This window comes from Suncus etruscus, chromosome X (assembly GCF_024139225.1).
Source record: "Suncus etruscus isolate mSunEtr1 chromosome X, mSunEtr1.pri.cur, whole genome shotgun sequence".
NCBI classification, from domain to species: domain Eukaryota; kingdom Metazoa; phylum Chordata; class Mammalia; order Eulipotyphla; family Soricidae; genus Suncus; species Suncus etruscus.
The window spans coordinates 13,069,160-13,093,366 of NC_064868.1; the positions used below are offsets into that span (position 1 = coordinate 13,069,160).

A 24,207-nucleotide genomic window follows, 5' to 3' on the forward strand; every position below is an offset into this window, starting at 1 on the left:
CCCAGTAAGGGCCCCAGCCAATAAGGAGGATGCTGATCCCTGCCATGTTTGGGCACAGGAAAGCCATTATAAAACACTGCTGCTGTGCTCCCTGTCTGCTTTTCTGCACAAGACAGCCAAGAAGAAGCCATTGTACACAATCTCCGGAGTGCAAACTCGGTTAGAGCCCCACCCAATAAGGTGGAGACAGAGGAGAGAGCTCACTCCTCTTAGCTCCTAGGTTATGTGCATCTTCAAAGGCACGAACCCTAGCACAGCACATAGTAAAAACCACTATACAAGTGTTGCAATGGGTAAATAATGCATGACAATACCACGTATAGAGCATGAAAATGACCTAAAAATCCTCTAAGATAAGGAGTTTAGAGAATTAATATGGAGGATGCTCAAACAACTCAAAACAAGCATAGATCGAGCTGAACAGACCACAATGATAGAAGTCAGAAAACTCCAAACTCAAATAATAGGTCTGAAAAACTCAGTAGATGAAATGAAAACCTCAATGAAAAATAATCAAATAATGAATAAACTACTCAATAAACATGAACAGATGAAAATAGAAGTCTTTGATAAACTCAACAGAAAGACCACAGAAATCATTGGAGTCTCAGAGACTAGTAAGAGAATGTTAAGAAGAAGAGTTGGAGGATGTGTGAGAAGAAGAGTAAAAAGAAGAGGAAGAGAAGAAGAATAAAAAGAAAAGGGGCCAGAGAGATAGCATGGAGGTAGGGAGTTTGTTGTGCATGTAGAAGGACGGTGGTTTGAATCCCAGTATCTCATATAATCCCCCGAGCCTGCCAGGACCGATTTCTGAGTGTAGAGCCAGGAGTAACCCCCGAGCGTTGCCAGTTGTAACCCAAAAACCAAAAAAAAAAAGTTATTGAGGTGGCTGAAGTGATAATACAGTGAGTAGGGCATTTACCTTGCATGTGGCCAACCCAGTTTCAAGCCCTGGCATCCCATATGCTCCCCTGAGCCCAATAGCAGTGATTTCTGAGCATAAAGCCAGGAGGAACCCCTGACTGAGCACTGCCAGGTGTGCCCCCCCAAAATAAAAAGAATAAAAAGAAAAAATGGAGAAGGAAGAAGAGGAAGAAAAAAGAAGTGGTGGAGGAGAAAGAATAAGAGGAAAAATGGAGAAAAAGAGGAGGAGGAGGAAGAAGAAGAAGATGAGGAGGAGGAGGAGGAGGAGGAAGAGAAAGAGAAAAAAGTAAAAGAAAACAGACAAGAAAAGAGGAAGAAGGGGAAGAAGAGGAAGACAATTAAGAAGTGGAGGAGAAAGAACACTCCTGCAATTCATTTGGAGCAATAAGCACCCACGAATAGCCAGAGTAGCCCTTGAGAAAAGAAATATGGGAGTAATTACTTTCCCCAACTTTAAATTGTATTACAAAGCAATAGGCATAAAACAGCCTGGAATAAAGACAGACCCTCAGATCAGTGGAATAGACTTGAGTATTCAGAGAATGTTCCCAGACTTACAATCAATTAATATTTGATAAAAAGGCAAGAAATGCAAAATGAAGCAAGAAAAGCTTCTTCAACAATTGGTGCTGGCACAACTGGTCAGCCACATGCAAAAAAAAATGAACTCAGGCCTTCATTTTACACAATGCACAAAGGTCAAATCCAAATGGATTAAAGACCTTGATATCAGACCTGAAACCATAAGGTATATGAAGAACACACAGGTAAAACACTCCATGACATTGAGACTAAAAAAATCTTTAAGGAAAGAAATAGTGGAAACAAAGATAAGCAGATGGGACTATATTAAGTTGAGAAGCTTCTGCATCTCAAAAGAAATAGTTACTAGGATACAAAAGCCATCTATGAATGGGAGAAGCTATTCACCCAATACCCATCAGATAAAGGACTAATATCTAAAATATACAAGTACTGACAGAATTTAACAAGAAAAAAATCTAACCCCATCAAAAAATGGGGAGAAGAAATGAACAATTTCTCAAAAAAGAAATACAAATAGCCTAAAGGTACATGTAAAAATGTTCCATATCACTAATCGTCTGGGAGATGGAAATCAAAACAACAATGAGGTACCATTTCATGCCACAGAGACTGGCACACATCACAAAGAACAAGAACAATCAGTGATGGCTGGCAGGGATATGGGAAGAAAGGAACTCTCATTCACTACTGGGGAAATGCTGTTTAGTCAGCTTTTATGGAAAACAATATGGAGATTCCTCAAAAAACTGGAAATTGAGCACCCAGATGATCCAGCTATACCACTCCTTAGGAACACACACACACACAAATACAAATAAAATGTCTTCTGCATATCAATATTCATCACAGCACTATTTACAATCGCCAGAATCTGGAAACAACCCAGATGCCAGACAACAGATGAGTGGCTAAAGAAACTGTGTTACATATACAGAATGGAATACTGGGCAGCCGTCAGGAAAAATGAAATCACGAAATTTTTCTATACATGGATGGATATGAAACTATTATGCTGAGTGAAATAAATCAGAGGGGGAGAGATAGACACAGAATAGTCTCACTCATCTGTGGAATTAAAAAAAAAAAGACATTATTGTAATAATGCCCAAAGACAATAAAGATGCAGGCGCCCACAATATGAAGATTACCATAAAAAGTGGTGAGTGCAGTTAGAGAAATAACTACACTAACATCTATCGTGACAATGATAGTGAGTGAAGTAGAATATAGGCAGAAGGTGGGGAGGATGAAGAGGGCAGACATTGATGGTGGGAAGGCTGCATTGGTTAAGGGGGGATGTTCTTTTTTTATAACTGAAACCTAACTACAAACATGTTTGTAATCATGGTGCCTTAAATAAAGATATTATTAAAAAAGAAGGTTACACATCATTACCAAGTAGGATTCAAGGTAGGGATACAAGGATGGTCTAACATATACAAGTCAATTAATATAATACAGAAAATCAATAAATGAAAAAACAAAAATCATATGATCATATCAATAAGTGCAGAGAAAGCATCTGACAAGGTCCAGCATTCATTCATAATAAAAAAACTCTCAACAAAATGGGAATTTAATATAATCAAAGCCATTTATGTCAAACCGAGGGCAAGCATTACACTCAACTGGGAAAACTGAAAGGCTTTCCTCTAAGATCTGGTAAAAGACAACATTGCCCTCGCTAGCCACTTTTATTGAATATAGTACTGGAAGTACTTGCCATGTCAATTAAGCCAAAAAAAAGTTATAATGTGCATCCAAATTGAAAAGAAGAATTCAAGCAAGCTCTAGCTGTTTGCAGATGACATGAAATTATATCTAAAAAATCCTACAGACTCTACAAAAATATTTTTACAAACAATAGACTTGTATAGTAAAGTGGCAGGCTACAAAATTAATACACAAAAATCCATGGCTTTTGTATACACAAATAAAGAGGTATGAAAAGAGCAATCTTATTCACAACCCTGCCTCAGAAAATCAAGTACCTTGGAGTCAATATAATTAAAGAATTGAAAGACCTATACAAAGAAAACTACAAGAAATAAAAGAAGACACAAGGAAATGGAAACATAATCTCCTCATGGCCTGGCAGAATTAACATCATTAAAATATAAATACATCCCAAAATATTATACAGATTTAATGCAATCTCTATAAGACTACCCGAGACATTTGTCAAAGAAGTGAATGAAATACTTTTGAAATTTGTATGGAACAATAAACGTTCACAAATAGCTAAAGCAATCCTTGGAAAAAAGAAGATGGGAGAAATCACTTTCCCCAACATCAAGCTGTATTATAAAGCAGTATTCATAAAAACAGGATGGTACTGGGATAAAGACAGGCCCTCAGATCAATGGAATATACTTAATTGAATAGTCTGAGGGGGACCCACAGGTGTACAATCAATTAACCTTTGATAAAGGGGCAAGAAATACAAAATGTAACAAAGAAATCCTCTTCAACAAATGGTGTTGGGAAAATTGGTCAGCTACATGCAAAAATGTGAGCTCAGATTTCTGTTTAACACCATGCACAAAAGTGAAATCAAAACGGATTAAAAGAGCATGATATTATATCTGAAACCATAAGGCACATAAAGAAAATCTTAGGCAGAACACTCCATGACATTGAAGCCAAAGTCATCCTCAAGGAAGAAACACCCCTGGACAAGAAATCGAAAAAAAAAAAAGATAAACAAATAGGACTACATTGAACTGAGAAGCTCCTGCACCTCAAAAAAAAAAAAAAAACAGTGACTAGGATATAAAGTCTACCCACAGAATAGGAGAAACTATTCACCCAATACCCGTCTCAATAAGGGGTTAATATCTAAGATATACAAGGCACTGATAGAACTCAGCAAGAAAAAAACATTTAACCCCTCCAAAAAGGGGAGAAGAAATAAACATTTAACCCCTCCAAAAAGGGGAGAAGAAATAAACATTTTTTTAAAGAAGAAATATAGATGGCTAAAAGACCCATGAGAAAATGCTCCAAATCACTTATGGTTATAAGGGAGATACAAGTCAGAACAACATTGAAATATCATCTCACACTACAGAGATTGGCACATCACAATCAGAATAACCAGTGCTGGCATGGATGCAGGGAGAAAGGGGTTTTCATTCACTGCTAGTGGGAATGTCAACTAGTCGAGCCCTTTTGGAAAACAATATGGATATTCCTCAAAAAAAAAAAACTAGAAATTAAGCTTCCTTATGATCCAGCAATTCCACTCATAGGGGGATATAGCCTAAGAATACAAAACCACAATATAAACCTTCCCTTTCCTCCATCTTTACTTGCTTTTCCTTTTTAATGTTTTTCTTTAATTCTTTACATGCTTCTACTTTTAAACAGATCATTTATTCTCTATTAAATCACTAGTAAAAATTGGATTAATTTAAATCAAAGTTCTGACTTCTTTGACTCACAGTGTTCCTCTGAAATCTACCTTCTTTAAGTAAACAAAAAGCGCCTCCCAGTTGAACCTATTAGTACCCCCACCATTCTACCCAGGAGCTGGCTGTTTTTACTACCCACATTGAATAGTAGTAGTTTTAATCATTCATTCTACTGATATGCTGTTTTGCATAACAAACTCTGCATATCTATTAGTTTTTAACTAATACCTAGTTATAATCAAATGAATTAGTTTTTCATCTATTAGATTTTAACTACTCTACAAGCTACTAGAATAATTTTCCATTAGACCTGTATATAAGTCAAAAGAACAGTAAGAGGGGTTTGATTCCCAGCACGTCTAAACCCAATGGGAGTGATCCTTGAGCACTGTATCAGGAGTAAGCCCAGAATACAGCTTACTCCAGAAAAACCACCACTAATATTGATATGAATACTAACATGGATCCTCCATATTTTAGATTGCCCTAAAAAAATAGCATCATAAGGAAAAGTCAGAAAATTTAGAACCTTATAAAAGTACTGCCAATTTGTTGAACATAATTAGAAAACTATTAATTAGCCGGTAAATTCTAATCCTAATTATATCCATGACAGCCACATATAAATTATTATTATTCCACTCAGAAGATTAGTTTCATTTGAATTGTGAACAGTAAAATATTATTTTAAGTTGCATTACAATTTTAAAATACTGTTTATTCTTTAAAACACCAAAAATTAGGATATTTAGAAACATTACCATGGCGAAAATATTTTTTGTTCCATATCAGGTATATATTCGGTAAATATATCGTACTTTTTGTTAACCGCAAATATAAAACCAACGTACACTTTTGAAATCTAATTAAAACATACATGAGATCATTCCTTACTGTTAATGCTCAAATATTCATAACTTTCAACCTATTTTTCAATGTATATTTTCATTATATACTTTTAACATATAATCTCAATGTATCTGAAAGAAATTTCTTCCTCCAAACTATTCTAGTTTAAAAACCATCAATCCCCTTAACCCGTTCTAGATAGTTCATAAGATGACAAGCAAGAACATTACAAAACCACTTAAAAATTCAGAAACGTGGAAGCCAAATCTAGAAATGAAGCTTCCCCTCCCTAAAATACGTTCATTTGGTAAAGTTACCCAGTTCTATCCTAAAGCCAGTTCAATCTTTTCTTTGAATATGCTTGAGAGTTTAACGTGCCAGAATAAATGACACGGGTGCTTAGAGACGGTATTTACCAAAAACACCTACAGCGCTAACGTATTATTATCATCATCATCATCATCATCTACATCATCATCATCATCAAGATCTACAAATCCCCCCAACCCCGCCATCATCATCATCATCATCATCAAGATCTACATCATCATCATCATCAAGATCTACAAATCCCCCCCAACCCCGCCATCATCATCATCATCATCATCATCATCAAGATCTACATCATCATCATCAAGATCTACAAATCCCCCCAACCCCGCCATCATCATCATCATCATCAAGATCTACATCATCATCATCATCATCAAGATCTACATCATCATCATCATCATCAAGATCTACAAATCCCCCCCAACCCCGCCATCATCATCATCATCATCATCATCAAGATCTACATCATCATCATCATCAAGATCTACAAATCCCCCCCAACCCCGCCATCATCATCATCATCATCATCATCAAGATCTACATCATCATCATCAAGATCTACAAATCCCCCCAACCCCGCCATCATCATCATCATCATCAAGATCTACATCATCATCATCATCATCAAGATCTACATCATCATCATCATCATCAAGATCTACAAATCCCCCCCAACCCCGCCATCATCATCATCATCATCATCATCAAGATCTACATCATCATCATCATCAAGATCTACAAATCCCCCCAACCCCGCCATCATCATCATCACCATCATCATCATCATCATCATCATCATCAAGATCTACTCATCATCATCATCAAGATCTACAAATTCCCCCAACCCCGCCATCATCATCATCAAGATCTACAAATCCCCCCAACCCCGCCAGGTGTAACCCCGAAGCAAGCCCTGAGCTCCGAAGGCAGATATCGCACTGCCACTAAGTGGAGCTACCGAACCCGTTCAAGTCCATTTCCCGACAGTTAACTGGTCAGTTCCACCCGGGGGCCCGGGGCCACTACCTTAATCTTATCCAGCAATCCTCGTTCCTTAAATGTCTGGTAGAGTTTTTTACGAAGTTCATCTTGACTCACAAGAGTAGGCTGGGGGTGCGAGGTGGGCTGGAAGGGAGAGGGGTTGGGGTTACAGGAGGACCGGGAAGGAACTTGCTAACATCTAAACCTCGAAGAAGCCCTAAACCGAACAGCTTGGGGACCTGGAGAGGGAGAGGGAGGGGGCCGCGGAAAGGAAAACAAACGAAAGGCTCCGTTTGGGAGGCTGGGGAAGGGATGGGAGCGGGGGGGCGGTTGTTCGCTTCTACCTCGGCACCCGAGTTCTCATTGTTTTCAGCCATCAGGAGTGGGCTCACGCTGGAGCCCACCCTGAGGGTCAACTAAGTGCCAAGAGAGATGGCCTCGAGGACCGGCGCAACCGCCGCCGGAACGCCTCTGACCTCACAGAGCTGCGCCGTCATAAGAACGTTACTGGGAAAAAACAAAAATCGTTGCTAGATCTGGCGGGGCCGCCTTGCATTCAAATCCCGGAAGCAAAGCGGAAGTCAGTGCCCTTCCGCCTTGCAGCAAACTGGGCGGGCTTTCGCGCTACGCAGGCCCCTTAGGAGAGCCTACTAAGGTGGAGAGAAGGTGGCTCGAGAAGCCAAGGTTTAACGTTAGCCCGATCCCCCCCCCCCCCTCGAACTCTTTGCAACTTCCACCCCGCCCTACGGCCCGCCCAGGCGCCATTGCGCCTGCGCGTGTGGCCCGTAGGCGGGCCGCCCGGAAGCTCTCGCGAGAATACAATCTTAGAGTCAGGGCATTGCAACGGAAGTTTACGGGTGCAATTCTCCCCGCCGGGCGCGGATCAAGGGGTCGTGGTGTGCGTGTCTGAAAACAGGTAGGAAATCCAGCCTGTGGAGGCAGGGTGGCACGGAACTCCAGGTGCTTGCGAGGCTCGGCCTTTGTACCTGATCCCAGCAGATGGCAGTGGAACTGGTCCCCTAGGGGGGAAACTCATCCTGGATCTTTGCTTGTTGGCGCTGCAGGAGCACCCGCTTCCAAATATTAAGGCGTGATCCCTTTTTGCCTTGCATTTAATTAGCCAGGGCAGTGTTTTCTCTTGTTGCCCATTGGAATGCTCTTGGCCTTTTGGGCGCTGTCAGGCAAGTTTTCCCTGGTTTCTGTATGTCAGTAACACACCCATTCCTGTTACAGCCCGGACCATGCAGAGGGTGCTCAGCGTCCCCTGGCGTGCAAAATAGCACCTGGTTGCTCTTATACAGGCTGTGAGGAAGGTCAAAGGGGAGCTGGGTCCCAAAGATGCAAGGCACAACTTAGATCGGAACTAGTACAGAAAAGCTGTCATGGAAATAGCCAGCGAGAATTGGATAAGAACTAAGATGCGTGCATGGTAGACTGGCCCAAGTTTGGAAAAAGGAGACATGGGTGAGGGTGGGAGAGATCAGCTTCGGGGAAAAGTGTGACTTCAAAAGGACCGTGATGGGCATAGGGGAAGGCGCTTGCACTTGCCAGGTGCTGGCCTGGGTTCGAACCCCAGTATCCCATATGATCTCCCAATCCCTCCAGGAGTGATTCCTGAGTGCAAAGCCAGGAGTGAGCTCTGTACTGCTGGGTGTAGCCCAATTCCCGCCCACCCACTCCCAATAAAGAATTTTGATTATGGGTTGCATTTACATGGTGAGCATTGGAGAGAGGGAAGTTTGCAAAGTAAAAAATCAAAATCATCTTGGGCAGCGAGGACTCTCAGCTAACTCTGCTGTGGATCACAGATATAATAAGTGCAAGGGCAAGATTTGGGCAAAAACATTTATGCACCCCTGTCCATCAAAGGCTTGAAAGGACTTAAGAGGCAGCAAGAGTGACCAGGCATCACAGGTGATTGTGAACCCCTAGGCTGGTGCTGGAAAAATAATTGCTTCAAAAGGGTCTGGGCTGGACTTGGAGAAAGATTTGCACACAGAATCAGGAGCAGATTCCAGGCATAAAGAGAAATACGAGCAGTCACAGTACTGGAATAGACATAGTCAAAGAGTGAGGAGGAGCTAAAAGTAGACCAGTCAATTCCAGCAGAGGCAAAGTAGGAGTGTTGGAGAGAGGATGGCAGAGCCAGTACTGTTCCAGTAAGATTACTTGTCTCATGGTGAATATAAACTACCTAAGGTGGGGGGCCTATGAGGTAGCACAGCAGGTAGGGCGTTTGTCTTGCACATGGCCTACCTGACTTTGATCCCCAGCATCCCTCACTTATGGTCTCCCCAGCCTGCCAGGAGTAATTTCTGAGCACAGAGCCAGGAGTAACCTCTGAGCGTCAAGGGTGTGGCCCAAAACATAAAACAAAACAAATATCCATTTGGTTTCCAGAGTGGCCCCAGGAGTGATTCTTGACTGCAGAGCCACTGAGCACTGTTGTTGAGTGTAGCCTAAACAAAACAAAGAAACAAAAAACCACCTAAGGATACACTGCAGGCACCTTTACACACACACACACACACACACACACACACACACACACACACACACACACACACACCTTCTGTCTCAAGGTTAACTAGAATGAAAAAATAGAAAACAGTTGCCGTACAACCAGCATCTCACAGGAAGGGGAGAGAGAGGTTTACAAGTGGAATAGACCAGTGTCACAAAGACAAGTTGAGTCATTACCTTCATCCCACTCTTCCTCACTGCACTTGATGTCCCTACCACATTGTTAGTCCTGTGACCCCAAGTCTGGAACTAAATCCCCTGCTGTTGGGAGCATTGGGGTGGGGCAGTTTTCTGAAGTCCCTGCCTAAAGGCTGCACAGACCTGATCTGGAAATAGGTGGCTTTGATGCTGGAGCCTAGTTTCATCTGGTTTGCCTGCTGCTGCCACTTCTGGTCAGTGCCTGGTGGTCTTCCAGCCTCTCCTGGCTTTTTTAGAGAGAGGTGTGGAGAGGTTGTCACCTCATAGACAGTCTGATTGTTCAGCTAGAAAGTTCCTGTTTACAGACCCAAAGGACTGTCCATGTAACCTCAGAGAAATGACTCTACACCTAGCTTTTGTTTAGTACCTAGTTAAGAACTGGGAGGTCGCCGTTTCTTGAAAACCCCACTGCCCACATGGGTCACAGTAACCATCTGCCCACAGCCCTCACTTAGGACTCTCTTTCTCTCTGTTAGCACAATTACTGCAGGTTGCCTGTGAGAACAAGCTCCTGGGCCAAAGCCATTTGCTGTTCCAAGTCAGACCCTCTTTGCACTAGAAAAGATTGTGTTCTACCCCCCTTTTCTAAAACACCCTCAGTGCCTTAAGTAGCTCATCTTGTTTCCAGAGATTTCCCTTCCTTTGCAAACCCTCTTGCCTTCCTCCAGCCACTGAATCAGCTATTGATCATTCTAAATGCAATTGTCAGAAGTAAGGACATTCCCCAAAGATTAGCAAAAAGGGCATGGTTTTCTCTAATGTGGCCTAGAATCTTGTTGGTTTTTTTTTTCAGGATCACTGCCTTTTATTGAGCTTGCCATAAGTAAAATGTTTATTCTTGTAAAAAACAGTGTGGACATCTTATTTCTGCCAGGGATCATTGGAAATTTCTAATATCATTTTCAAGCCTTACAATCTAGGCAGATGGCCCAGGACCAACCAACCTGAAAGGAGCATCAATGTCCCATCATGGACCAAAGTCAAACCGCTTGGGATCATGGGTGTAAGCTGACTTTTGGGCCAGATGTCCTCACCCTGACCTTGGAAGCCAGGGAAAGTGTCTACATTAAAGATGCTCTTACAGGGACCAGAGCGATAGTACCGTAGATAGGGCATTTGCCTTGCACACAACCAACCCGGGTTCGATCTGCATTTCATATGGTCCCCTGAACCTTCCAGGAGTAATTTCTAAACACAGAGCCAAGCGTAACTCCTGATCACCACTGGGTGTGACCCAACAAACAAAAAATTGCCCTTAAAGAAACCGTCTACAACAGACTACTTATAGGCTGAGTTCTGGAGTGCCGGGGCAGAGGAACAATAACTACTGCTTCCATTAGAGCCAACAGTGTGTGGTGGATCTCTCATGGGCACCTTAACTTCAAAAGCTTTTCCCAATGGTGCTGGTGATTCCTGCATCCAGGTTTCTTTCATCTGCCCTCGTGAAACCTGGAGCTCAGAGAAGATACAGTTTGGTGTGAGTGAGCCCAGGGATCGCTCCCTGTCTGCCCCCTTCCAGGTGGCATCATCTTCCACATCCATCCCTGGTACCTCCTGCCCCAGAGAGCTGCGATGTGAACTTCAGGCTTTGCAAGAAGCTGCAGCCCTGCTGGCTCCTCATCACTGCCCTGCACCCCGATAAACATTGCCCACCTCCACCCTTTCCACATCCCCCAGCTCACTGCTCTTCACCCAAATGCACCATTGCCCACCCACCCCCTGCACACTGCAGTCATGGCCTTTCCCATTATCTTCTACTAGCAGGATTTTCAGTTTTGACTAGCTATGAAACGGTCACACATTCAGTGGCCTTGCCATAATGTGCCATGAACAGGAGCCTCCTGGGCTCAAATCCACATGTCAGTAGGCCATGCTCCTGCAGGAGGCTCTTGCCAAGACTGTTTCCTTGTCTTTTCAGCTTCTCGAAGCCACCCGAACCATCTGGCTTTGTGCTGCGTCTCCAGAGCCAGAGCAGCCTCCCCCGGTGACCGTCCTCCACACTCACCTCTCCCCAGTCTTCATGCTGTGCCTCCCTTGTCTCTTTGAAAGCTTCGGTGGGTCCACCTAGATATTTTCAAGCCTCCCCCTGGTCTATGGGCAGCTGGGTCCGCAGACTGTCACGAGTCACTGCAGGGTGGCGGGAGGGCCTGCTGGTCTGGTTACTGGCCCCCTTCTCACACCCTCTGCCTTCCTGTATAGAACAGCAGCACCCAAACATTCTCCTGCTGGCCCCTGACATCGAGGAGCACCCTTAGCTCCTGTATGAATCATTTGTACCCCTCAACATATCTAAATCTGCTATCCCCTTTAGAGGCGCCTGATGCAACCCAGTTTGCAGGAGGGGTGGACAGACAGCTTCTTTTCCTCTTTCCTGGGTCACAAAACTGTAGTGAAGCTCTTGGCTGAGAGGGGGCACTGCCAGTATGGTAGAGCCATAACATTGGCACTTATAAACATGGGATACAATTGCCACCCCAAACGGTGGGCCCCCTGGCCATCCACTGGTTTCCAGTTCTCATTAGCCACCAGTTGGGAGCTGCCACACAATTGTAAGTGCCCAGAAACTTCTGTGCTTATAGGACATTGTCCTGTGGGGATACTGCTGAGCACTGTCAGCTAACAGAAGAGGTGGCAAAGCCCTGTTCAGAGTGGCGCCCTTTGGCCTGTCACTAGGGGGCACCACATGCACCCCGTGGTGTTCTGCTCAGGCTTCCTTCACAAGGAGTGCATCATAGCCCCCTTCACAGGAAGGTTTGGGGCACTGCCACAGTAATCTCTGCCCCCTGCTCTTTGCTTCCCTTTCTGTTTCCCCTCACACTGTGCTTCTATGTGCTAAATGGCAGAGGGACGTGTGTTGGCGTGGGGCATTTTCCTTTGGCATTCTTTACTGTTGCTGCCAAAATGAATATGGAGAAGGATCTTCCTCGTCTATGTTTCTTTTTGGGCCACACCTACTCTTAGGAATCACTCCTGGTGGGCTCAGGGGACCATATGGGATGCCGGGCATATAACCCAGCTCAGCTACATTCAAAGCAAATTCCCTCCCTCTGTGCTATTACACTGGCCCCCATTATCTATGTTTTTTTTCTGCTGCTGCTTACATTGGTATTTGGGGGGAAATTTTGGGGCATAACAAGCAGTGCTCAGGGCTTACACCTACTCTTGGCTCAGCACTCAGGAATCACTCCTGATCCTTGGGACTTGGGAGATCATCTGCAGTTCCAGGAAGGGAACCCAGCTTGGTCACATGCAGGGGCAGTGCCTTCCCCACTGTTGTCTCACTCCCGCCCTGCTGCTTAAATGTTTATGCTGTACAACACATGCCTTCCCCTTAACCAATTCCGCCATGAGACGTAGGCCAGCAAGAATAAATATTGGTGGCTTTGTCAAAATTTCATCTTCCACATTTTCTTCCCCTCCCTTTCTCTTTTTTTTATTTTTTATTTTTGGGTCACACCTGGCAGCGCTCAGGGGTGACTCCTGGCTCTATGCTCAGAAATCGCCCCTGGCAGGCACAAGGGACCATATGGGATGCTGGGATTCGAACCACCAACCTTCTACATGAGAGGCAAACGCCTTACCTCCATGCTATCTCTCCAGCCTCCCCTCCCTTTCTCTTGACAATTGTTTTTCTTGTGCCATCTCACTTCTCTCGCATTTTCACTTTCCCATCTTTGCTTTTTTCATGTTCCTATTAAGTCTTTTCCTCGTCTTTCCTCCAAAACAGTCACCAGCTTTTTGTGTCAGGGACCAGAGAGGAGCAGTTTTGGAGTTGGAGACAGGGTGGTCTCATCGTCTAGCTGCTCCCTGTGCTGATGTAGGGCCAATGCTATGGTAAATGGTAGCCCAAAGTTATGGGAATGACCGTCCTGCCCCAGGACTGTCCTGCATCTTGTCTCATCTTTGTCATCCTGTCCAAAGCCTCTCCTATTTCCTCTCTGCTGTCCGGGTCCAATATGCAATCACCATAAGGGGGCCTTCACTCGGTGTTGCATTCTGAATAAGTGGGTGTCTGGGCTTTCCTGAGCTGTGTGTCTGCTGTGGGATTCAGCCAGAGGCAGGCTTGCTAGGCCTTGGATTTGAACAAACTTCATTCTCAGTTTCCCCATGAATATACACATCCACTATTCAACTGCCTGCCCCATGGTTAGGCCTGACCTGTACTTCATTTTTCCAATTTCTCTACTGCTAAGTAGACCAAGCCAGTGTGACCCCACTAACTTGGGCCACCAGACACTGCACCACTCCCTGAGCAGAATATTGTAGATATTCAAATTCATAAGATTGTAGTTTTATGATTTGAGGGGCCTTCCAGTGTCCACGAGAAAGTCTGTATAGTATATTAGTTTCTACTTAATGCCTTGCAAATAATATCATTTCTCTAGCTGCTATTATCAGGGCCTAGAAAGCATGCCAATGGCCTCCCAATGCCTTTATACTGTCAGGTTTAAGTAAAAAAAAATTTAAACTTGAATGTTATAGTTCCTATTCAATGTTTATGGCTCTTGGCACTCAGTACTAAAACTAGTTAGTAAAACAAACTTTGTCATTGATTTAGGAACGCTCCATCAACAACGATGTCTGGAAGCTACTACTTCGTTATTGTTGGCCATCATGACAATCCAATCTTTGAAATGGAATTTTTGCCGCCTGGAAAAGCTGAGTCCAAAGTATGTATGTATGTCACCTTCAAGAATTTCATCAGAATGGTTCATGTATGTTGCCTTCATTTACTCCATCAGAATGGCTCACGTATCAGAATCTCATTTGAGAGATTCTGGACACCTGAGGTACCTAGAATCTTCCAATTCCCGAGGCCCACTGAAGTCCCAAGGGTAAATACAAGGCTGCAGGGGAATGTGCTGTGTGCTTTCTTTATCATTTAGTAGCACACACACTTCCTGAGCACATACTGCCATTGTGTTCTGTGTCTCTGTTCCTCAGTTAAGTAACTGTAATGGCCTCAAATGCCATAATTTTCATGGGTCTAGACTTTAGCAAGAAGGGTTACAGCAGGAAATAATTCAAGCAAAGCTAAAAGTGAAATATGCATGGCTGTGTAGCAATCTGTATATCAAGCTGAGTGAGAGAGAGCTGCCTGCCAAATTGCAGTTTTTATTGAGTACAGAGACCACACCTGGGCGGGGAGTAAGGGCAGAAGATCTTGGTTTGCTTGATACTTGCTAAATCAGGAAAATCTGTTTTGGGGTAAAAACCTAGTTGTAAACAAACAGATACCTAGTTGTAAACAGTTTGTAAAAAAAAAACAGATGTGGCAATTCAGAGGAGTCATTGGATCCTGGCTCTCCAATTGAACCAGACCTTGCAGCTTTCTATATTACTCTGCGTTCCTTCTATCTTGTCAGCAACCCCTACCTTATTTCTCCCAATCACCAAAATATGCTCCTCTGTCCTTTAATGCAACACTTGGTTTTTTCAGGGAATTCTGATGCAGAATGTCCGATGCACTATGCATTTTAGCTGCTTAGATCTGGTCACTAAGATACAATAGCAGCCTGTTTTGAGATATTGTCTCACCTGTTTTGCTTCTTTCTTTATTCAGACATTTTTTTCTGAACACACTGCTTATTAGAACATTGTTTGGGGTCCAGGGAAATAGTAAAGGGGATAACCTTGCATCCAGCTGATTTTGGTTCTCTCCTCAGCACCTCATATGCCTCTTTAAGCACAGAGTTAGGAGTAAGCCCTGAGCACTGCTGGATGTGGCAATATGACTTACATATAGTTGCCTTGTCAATGGCCAAGTCATGCACATAGAAACACTGTCCCACAATTTGGTCCTCCTTTCTCCTGCTGCCACTTTCATAAAGCATTTTTGCACTTTCTTCCAATCTTTTAAAGATCAGAAGTCAATGTAAAGATATGTTAAATGCACCTATGTCCCAGACACAAAATACATCCATCTCTCTGCAAGTGAAATTACCTCTGCCCTGGCGATGCAAGTCACCTGAATTAAGAGGGAGTCGAGGGCAGCCTAGTCCTGGGTATGGCTTATTCAATGAGTCTCTATGTTCCTGAGACTACAGTATCAGTACCACACCTGGTGCCTTAAAGCAACTGATTTTGAGTTTCTGATCATGGACTGGAAGTAAGGCTCAAGGCTCATCATGGCCTGCCCCATCTGATGGTGCCAGGACAGGTCTGATCCTGGCCTCTGTCCCAGCTTTTGATATTTCTTTGATCTGTGATTTCTTAAGTCCAGTTTCAGCATGATGTTCTTCTGGTGGGTGGGGTCACCAAATTTCCTTTATTTTCAATACATATAACCAGCATGTTGGATTAGGAGCCAACCTGCTAATGTCTCCTAGTGACATTCCTAGGTATGGGAGTTAGGACCTAAAGTAAGAACTTTGGGGAAACACACTGACTTTTATGTACCTGTACTCTTGAATAACGCATTGTGGAAGTTGTGATGATTACCCATCATGGTACGACATTCTTAACTTGCTCCAACTAAGCCTTTGTACCCACTTCTGGTTCCAGGGCCACCATGAAGCTGACAGGGAACAGCATGGCTGAAAATGGTCACCTGTCACTCTTGAACCCTGCCCTGTGAGCTCATCCACCTGAGAAACCTGTGCCAAGCCTAAAGGAGACACCTCATTGGCACCCACCCATGTATGGGGCACCTGTTCTCTGGGGTTCTCCTTTACCCTCCTGAGTTGGCAGCCCTTTCTCCATGACCATGCAGTTATCACCCATCTCCTTCCTCTGGCAAGAAGGAAAGCTTCTGGGGAGTAGGACTTGCTTTTTCCTTACAATTCTGTTATCACATATTTCCATAGTTTCAGAATTGGGCAACTTTCTTCTCACACATGCCAAAAAAAAATTAAAAACACCTAGTTTCGTGAATACAGTGTAGGAAATAACTGCCTGTTGCTGTTGAGTTTTAAGAGGCCAAAGTTCAAAATAGAATCTGATGGGAAACACAGAAGTGCTTTGCTAAATGTTGCCAATAATCCTGTGAACACAGTCAGTGGTCATTGACTAGTTCACAGTCTCCCTGAAAAGGTACACCAGTAACCCCACACTGTTTTCCAGGATGACCACCGCCATCTGAACCAATTCATAGCGCACGCTGCACTTGACCTCGTAGATGAAAACATGTGGCTGTCTAACAACATGTACTTGAAGACTGTGGACAAGTTCAACGAGTGGTTTGTCTCAGCCTTCGTTACTGCAGGTCATATCCTTGCTGTTGAGTTCAGAGGCCTAAGGAAAGGTCAGAAAAATGGAATGGAACAGACAGGCAGGGAAAGTGCCACTTAACGGAGCTACTTTTTTTTTTATAATTTTTTTATTTTGAATTATGAGAACAAAAGATGCAAAGAAAGAGGATAAGGTAAAGTTACAGTGGAAGGACAATCACCCATAACATAATTATCAGAAGAAGTCCCCTTGCTGATATCTTAACTTTGAACTTTCACCAAAGAAAGTTAAGATAAATAAAACAGAATCCATGTGCAATTACTTTGTCCCTCAAGTCCCCAGATTGTAGCACATTATAATATTTCTTAACAGCACACAAGGCAATCTAAAGCCATCAAACTTACGTAACTCCTTAAACATTAGAGGCATAGTATTTTTTACATTTCCATGTACATGCATATTAGCTTAAGTTAACCTCAAATTTTAAGTGGGTGCGTTTTAAGGATTAGAGTCAAAGGAGCACAGTAAAAACGGTGTTAAAGTGGCAATTGTTGTTTGCATAGGCCCACCAAAATATGAGAGGCATGGAAAGGAATAACCTTGGCCTAAATACAAAGAGATCCTACCCCTGAAGTTTCCTGGCATAAGACCAGCTCTAGGCCTCAGGAAAGTTATCGTTCGCTCCAAGACATTGTCCGTAGCGCCAACACCCTTATCACAAAGTCTCTGTTGTTGGTCTCATGTTTCTGTATTAAAGATTCTGGAATCTGTATGTCCTACATTGAAGTCATGATGTGGAGTGCCTTCTCGTTTCACCTCACCATGAAAGGGCAATGTAGGAGGAGCTACTTTTTTTAATTGATGAAGGAAAACCTATTTTTAAAGGGTCATTTTAAAACCAAGTCTCCTTGAGCCAGAGAGATAACACAGCGAGTAGGGTGTTTGCCTTGTACATGGCTGACCTGGGTTCGATCCCCAGCATCCCATATGGTCCCCTGAGCCTGCCAGGAGTTACCCCCTGGGTGTGGCCCAAAAACCATAAAAAATCTCCTCCAAGACTAAGGTAAATCGGAACCAGACCCAGGTGATTTTTCTTGGGTGTGAGCTCTTTGCCAACTTAATAAAGAGAAGATTTTTCTCTTTAAAAGGCCCCTAACTTTGTTGTAGTCCATTTGCTTTTTGTCTGGGGTACTCAGGGAAGTTCCGAGGGGTGTTTAGGATACCATGTGATGCCAAGGTGCAAACCTGGACTCCCGTGCTGCTACCTCAGCTTTGCTAGCTCTGAACCAGTTGGTATAGTCAACTTCCTCTTTGTCAAATACTCTGCATGCGAGTAATCAGAAAACTATTGTAGCAACTGGTTGGATCTTCCTTGCTCCTTTCTATGATTAAACCTTAATTTGTTCACATATGAGATTCATCATGCTGCATGACGTAAGACAGGAAGATGGGATAAAGAACTTCTTTACTGATGTCTATGACTTATACATAAAGGTACAGTATGGTCCTGATTGCCAACCTGATCCAAAAGGGGCCCTAACTGACAGGAAAGGAGCTTGTTGAAGTAGCTGTCCTGAATACAGTTTTCCAATCCCACGCACCCTTCCCATCAGAACAATCCTGGTAGAATTCTCAAGAGCAAGTCTTTGCCATCAAGTCCCATGTATTTATTGGGGGGAGATCATGTGAGTTACCTTTGTTTTGTTTTTTTGTGTGTGTGTGTGTGTTTTTGATTTGGGGTTTGTGAGTTTATTTTGTTTTTGGGTTTTTCTTTGTTTTTGTTTTTGTTTTTTTTTTTTTGGTTTTTGGGCCAAACAGGCAGCACTCAGGGGTTACTCCTGGCTCTGTGCTCAGAAATCGCTCCTGGCAAGCATGGGGGACCATATGGGATGCCAGGATTCAAACCAACACCTGTCCTGGGTCAGCCGCTTGCAAGGCAAACATCCTACCCCTGTGCTATCTCTCCAGCCCCTGTTTTGGTTTGTTTGTTTGTTGTTTGGTTTCTTGTTTGTTGTCGGTCACACCTGGTGGCGCTCAGGGGTTAATCCTGGCTCTGAGCTCAGAAACCACTCTTGGCAGGCACGGGGGAACATATGGTTGCCAGGATTTGATCCACCGTCCATCCTGAATAAGCTGCATGCAAGTCAAATGCCCTACCACTGTGCTGTCCATCCTGAATAAGCTGCATGCAAGGCAAATGCCCTACCACTGTGCTATCTCTCCGGCCCCTGTTTTAGTATTTTTTTTTTTTTTGGTTTTTGGGCCACACCCGGCGGTGCTCAGGGATTACTCCTGGCTGTCTGCTCAGAAATAGCTCCTGGCAGGCACGGGAGACCATATGGGACACCGGGATTCGAACCAACCACCTTTCGTTTTGGATTGGCTGCTTGCAAGGCAAACGCCACTGTGCTATCTCTCTGGGCCCTGTTTTAGTATTTTTAAGAGGCACACCTGGCAATGTTCAGGGGTTACTCCTGGCTCTGCACTCAGAAATTACCTTGGAAAGCTTGGGGAATCATATGGGACACCAGGAGATTCCCAGGGATTGAACCTAGGTCAGCCACATACATGAAAGGCAAATGTTCTCACTGTGCTCTATTGATCCAGCTTCTGGGAGTTTTATTTCCTGGGGGGGTTTTGTTTGTTTGTTTGTTTTGTCACACCCAGTGGTGTTCAGGGGTTAATTCTGGCTCTTCACTCGGAAATCACTCAAGGCAGGCTCAGAACCATATGGGATGTCGGGAATCGAACTCGGGTTCATCCTGGATCAGCCACATTCAAGGCAAACGTTTGCCCTACCATTGTGCTATTGCTCCAGCCCCATCCTGGTTTTTATCTTTTTTTTTTTTGGTTTTTGGGGTAACACCTGTTTGATGCTCAGGGGTTACTTCTGGCTAAGCGCTCAGAAATTGCCCCTGGCTTGGGGGGACCATATGGGACGCTGGGGGATCGAACCGCGATCCTTCCTTGGATAGCACTTGCAAAGCAGACACCTTACCTCTAGCGCCACCTCACTGGCCCCATGGTTTTTTATCATTTTTAAGTGAATGTCATTCTCCCCTTTTTCATGCATATGGTGGATTTTATGGCCAAACCGTGAAAAGAGTGAAGGAAGCAGTCTTCTGGGAGTAGAAAAATCACCTCATCATTCTCAGCTAAATTATTTTCTACCTACTTGACTGGTTGAATAAATGCACATAGATCACAAACACAGGAAGTGGTTCAAAGAGTCTAGGCCTGAAAGTGAGCTGCCCGAGTTCACAACTAATCTGTGAAAATAAAATAAGGATAGGACAGTGTGGGTGCCCTTCCTGCAGGGGCACCAGTTAAGATGTGGTTATTCTTTCTTGGAGGGAGACTCAAACACAAAGACAGACATGACAACAGACAGACAAAGACAGACACAGAGACAGACAAAAGTGGGGAAAGGATTTCAGCCAAGACTGAACCCAATTGCATTTATTGAAACTCAAGGCCCGACTTAAATACTATTTTGTGGGCACAGCTCTGCTCATAAATATGTCAATAAGAGGTCGATATATTGAACAAGACGAATAACAGGATCCATTGGCAGGTGAGATGGAATGTGCAGATAATGAGCTCTGTCTCCATCAGGTCGGGGATGTACTGATAATGGAACCTATCTCCGACAGGTGGAATATACAGATAAAGGGATCATAAATCTTTACATTTACTTCTCGAGGCTTCCTGCTTTATGGCTCTCTGTTTGGTGCCATTAAGTCTCAAATGGTTAACAATCAATTCTCAAATCTGCCTGCTTTTAACACAATTCTATGCCTGCATTTTAATCCTGTATTTTCTGTCTGTTCTTAAAGGGTTTCCCTACAGGACAGCAGTGGTTAAGGTGCATTGCGAACAGCAGATGTTTTTAATCATTTAAGAGTTCCAAAGCTGGCTGCAGTTGCTTGCATATCAATATCAGCACAATTGCAATCAATAGTCCTGGCCAGAGGTGGCCAATAATAATATCGAGAACTCTCTGTGCCATTTGGTTCCAGGACATTTGACGATATGATCTGTGCCACTGCTGAGATCACAGACTATACCTAAAATCTAAGTCTTCTAACCCAGCGTGACCTATCTAAATATTTATAAAGTCTGTATTCAAAGGGGGGAATGAAGGGGACAGGCCCTAAGAGTCTTTTTGTTTCACCACCTGGAGAAATATTTTTTCCTTTATATCATAGCTACTTCACATAATAGGTGTTAAGAGTGCTAATGGTGGGCCCGGAGAGATAGTACAGCGGTGTTTGCCTTGCAAGCAGCTGATCCAGGACCAAAGGTGGTTGGTTCAAATCCCGGTGTCCCATATGGTCCCCCGTGCCTGCCAGGAGCTATCTCTGAGCAGACAGCCAGGAGTAACCCCTGAGCACTGCCGGGTGTGATCCAAAGACCAAAAAAAAAAAAAAAAAAAAGAGTGCTAATGGTGGTATCAGTTCTTTAAATGTTCACACCATCACACTATTTGCCCCAACAGTGAGGGATGTCAGTTATTTCTCAGTGACATTAGGCAAAGACTGGGAATGGTAAAGCAGATGCCTGACATGTATGAAACCTGGGGTTGGTCCCGGATGCTGCAAAACAATATTTTTCATCTTATTTTTTAATTTTCTTAAGTTGTTAAACTACGTACGAAGATAGAAACAGATAATCGACCAGTATCTAACCCTCATGTAAAGATGAAAAATGTCAAGTGGTTAAGGGATCAGAAAAAGGGAGAATCCTCTTCTGGTCAGTGATTCCATTTGCTATTTGAGATTTCCTCAAATATGTGAATATCATGATAATGGCCCTGATTCTCTGTCTGAGAAATTGGCCACTTTGCCTTGATGAAGGAGTATGTAAAAACTAGATTATTGATAGGGCTATGACTCAGCAACACTTGTTGTAGGCATGCGGTCCTGGGTCCAACTCTTGGCCCCAAAGAAATATAATCAAAACCAAAACACCTTATTGTTGAAAAGATCCACTCACAACTCTTAAAAGATGTGTGGTATAACTTTCTTAACTCTGAGTGTATGGCAAATTTTGAGTTTATGTATTCGGGGATACTTAAAGTTACTAACTCTGTATTTACTATAATGAAGAGCTTTGTTTTTTCACACAGATGAATTCTGAAAAGTAATAACTTAGACACATTGATCACCCTACCATTATTTTTACTCAAAATAATAATAAAGACAATTTTCTAAACAGAACATTACCAAACATTTTCAGTGAAAAATGTATTTTTAAATGTTTGCTTTTTGTAAACTTAAAGATGATTTTCTTTTATGTATCCCTATGATTTGTTGACCCTTTAATTTTGACAAGGCTGCCAATACCTTCTTCTCTCCTAGTTTGCAATGAATCCATTTTATGAACCCAATTCTCCTATTCGATCCAGCGCATTTGACCGAAAAATTCAGTTTCTTGGGAAGAAACATCTTCTGAGCTGAATGCTGAAACATGCAGAAACAGTGTTACTACAATAGAATATACCTAGAAAATGTGTATATGCTAAGTAACTTAATTAAAAAGCCTAAGAAAATAAGTTTAGTTGTTGTAGCCTAACTTTTGTTTAAACTTAAGTTCCTTCATATTTAAAAATAACAGGGCAAAGGAGGGGAGATATGGGATATATGCTGGGAACAGGGGTGGAAGGAGGACAACATTGGTGGTGGGAATGCCCCTGATTCAATGTCACTATGTACCTAAATTACTACTGTGAAAGATTTGTAATCCACTTTGCTCAAAATAAAAATTATTAGTAAAATTTTTTCAACAACAAAATATATATAACATATCATTGGGACCAGAGCAATGGCGCAGCAGTAGGGCATTTGCCTTGCATGCAGCTGGCCCAGGACAGACTGCAGCTTGATCCCCCAGCATCCCATATGGTCTCTCAAACCGGGAACGATTTCTTAGTGCATAGGCAGGAGAAACCCCTGAGCATCATCGGGTGTGGCTCAAAAAGAAAAATACTGAAATTAAATAATGCATTATTTCTTAATATTATCTACAGTTTTGTTTGCCTATGAATGTGCTTTACTTAGAACTCTTTGTCAGTAACCTTGAAAAATACCTTACTTTTAAGAACCATACATTTGATACATGTGTAGAATATAAGAGACAAAAAGTCCCTCGTTGTACTGGAAAAGTGTGGACACTGATGTAAGAATAAACGTTCTTTCAAAAGCAAGTACTGGAGTTCATATAATCCATGTTCTTTTCTGCTCAGCTGGAAGCTTATGTTTCAGTCTGAATGATTTGTAAATTCTAATATCCTGGTGTAATATTATTAGATATAATAATGCTGGTGTGAATCCTACCCACCTTTTGGGCCTCTCCTATTAATTTGATTGACTAAATAAAAAGATTGTTCCTTGTTCTTTTGTGTTTAATGTTGCCTTTGGGTGGGGGGAGGTTGGGCCATTCTCAGTGATGTTCAAAGGTTTTTGCTCCCAGGAATCACTCCTGGCACACTCGAGGGGTCATAAGGGGTAGGGATTGAACCCAGGTTGTCCTCTAGCAAGTCAAGTGGCTTTACTATTGTTCCAGCCCCTTAGCATTTTAGAGGACTTCCCTCCCACCACAGTGCTAGTTCTGTTTGTTGACTGAAAGTCTGCAAGTTTACCCCATTGCATAGAACACAGAGGGCTCAAACAAGAGCCCCAGCTTTAATACTTAGGTCCAAGCAGATATTCAGTCTCCGATCATGGTGCGGAGAGGCATTTGCTGCCATGATAACTACAAACACCCAAATACATATTCACTGTGTGGGTACCCTGCTCTTCGTGAATGCTGAATATAGAGTTGAGTGTGGGTTAGCTGAGTGTTCCAGCAGGAAAGAGGGTGCGAAGTCTGCAGTTCAAGACCAGCCCTAAGTGCTCAAAACACAGGAGTGTCCTGATCACTAGCCACCCATGATTATGCAGGTGAAATTTCTACAGCTGGGGATCTGTGAAATGCCATGTGTCTTTGAAGAAGCTTCAACATCAGGCTGGAAATGCACAGGTGCCACCTCTGAAGTGGGCTACAAATGGAAAGCTTCTTAAGTTCAAAGGGCATGAGACCAATCCTGGACTGGTGTAAGGCCTTGTAAGCTTTCACAGTACCATCAGGATGCCTGGTGCAAGCTCTGGTAATAACCAGTTTGATAGGTTGGTTTTATCAAGTAGGAAAGGAAGTGCTACACAGTCAGCATAATGTGAACAGACCTCACTCTGGACTGTCCACCAGTAAGTGCCAACATGACAGAAGAACT

The 24,207-nt window shown here is 43.1% G+C and overlaps 2 protein-coding genes across 2 annotated transcripts in view; one reads left to right on the top strand and one right to left on the bottom strand.

Moving 5' to 3' along the window:
* OFD1 (OFD1 centriole and centriolar satellite protein) overlaps nt 1-7,316 on the bottom strand; it is a 50,639-nt gene extending 43,323 nt beyond the window's left edge. Inside the window, exon 1 of the mRNA XM_049767457.1 lies at nt 7,092-7,316. The gene's annotated coding sequence lies outside the window, so the exon portion shown is untranslated. The remainder of the gene's footprint in view (nt 1-7,091) is intronic.
* Nucleotides 7,317-11,688: 4,372 nt separating this feature from the next.
* TRAPPC2 (trafficking protein particle complex subunit 2) lies at nt 11,689-22,490 on the top strand. Its single transcript, XM_049767112.1, has 5 exons — nt 11,689-11,821; nt 14,326-14,437; nt 16,830-16,974; nt 18,346-18,431; nt 22,298-22,490. The coding sequence occupies exons 2-5, from the start codon at nt 14,345-14,347 to the stop codon at nt 22,394-22,396; spliced, it is 423 nt and encodes a 140-aa protein (XP_049623069.1). The 5' UTR covers nt 11,689-11,821; nt 14,326-14,344; the 3' UTR covers nt 22,397-22,490.
* The last annotated feature ends 1,717 nt before the right edge of the window (nt 22,491-24,207 follow it).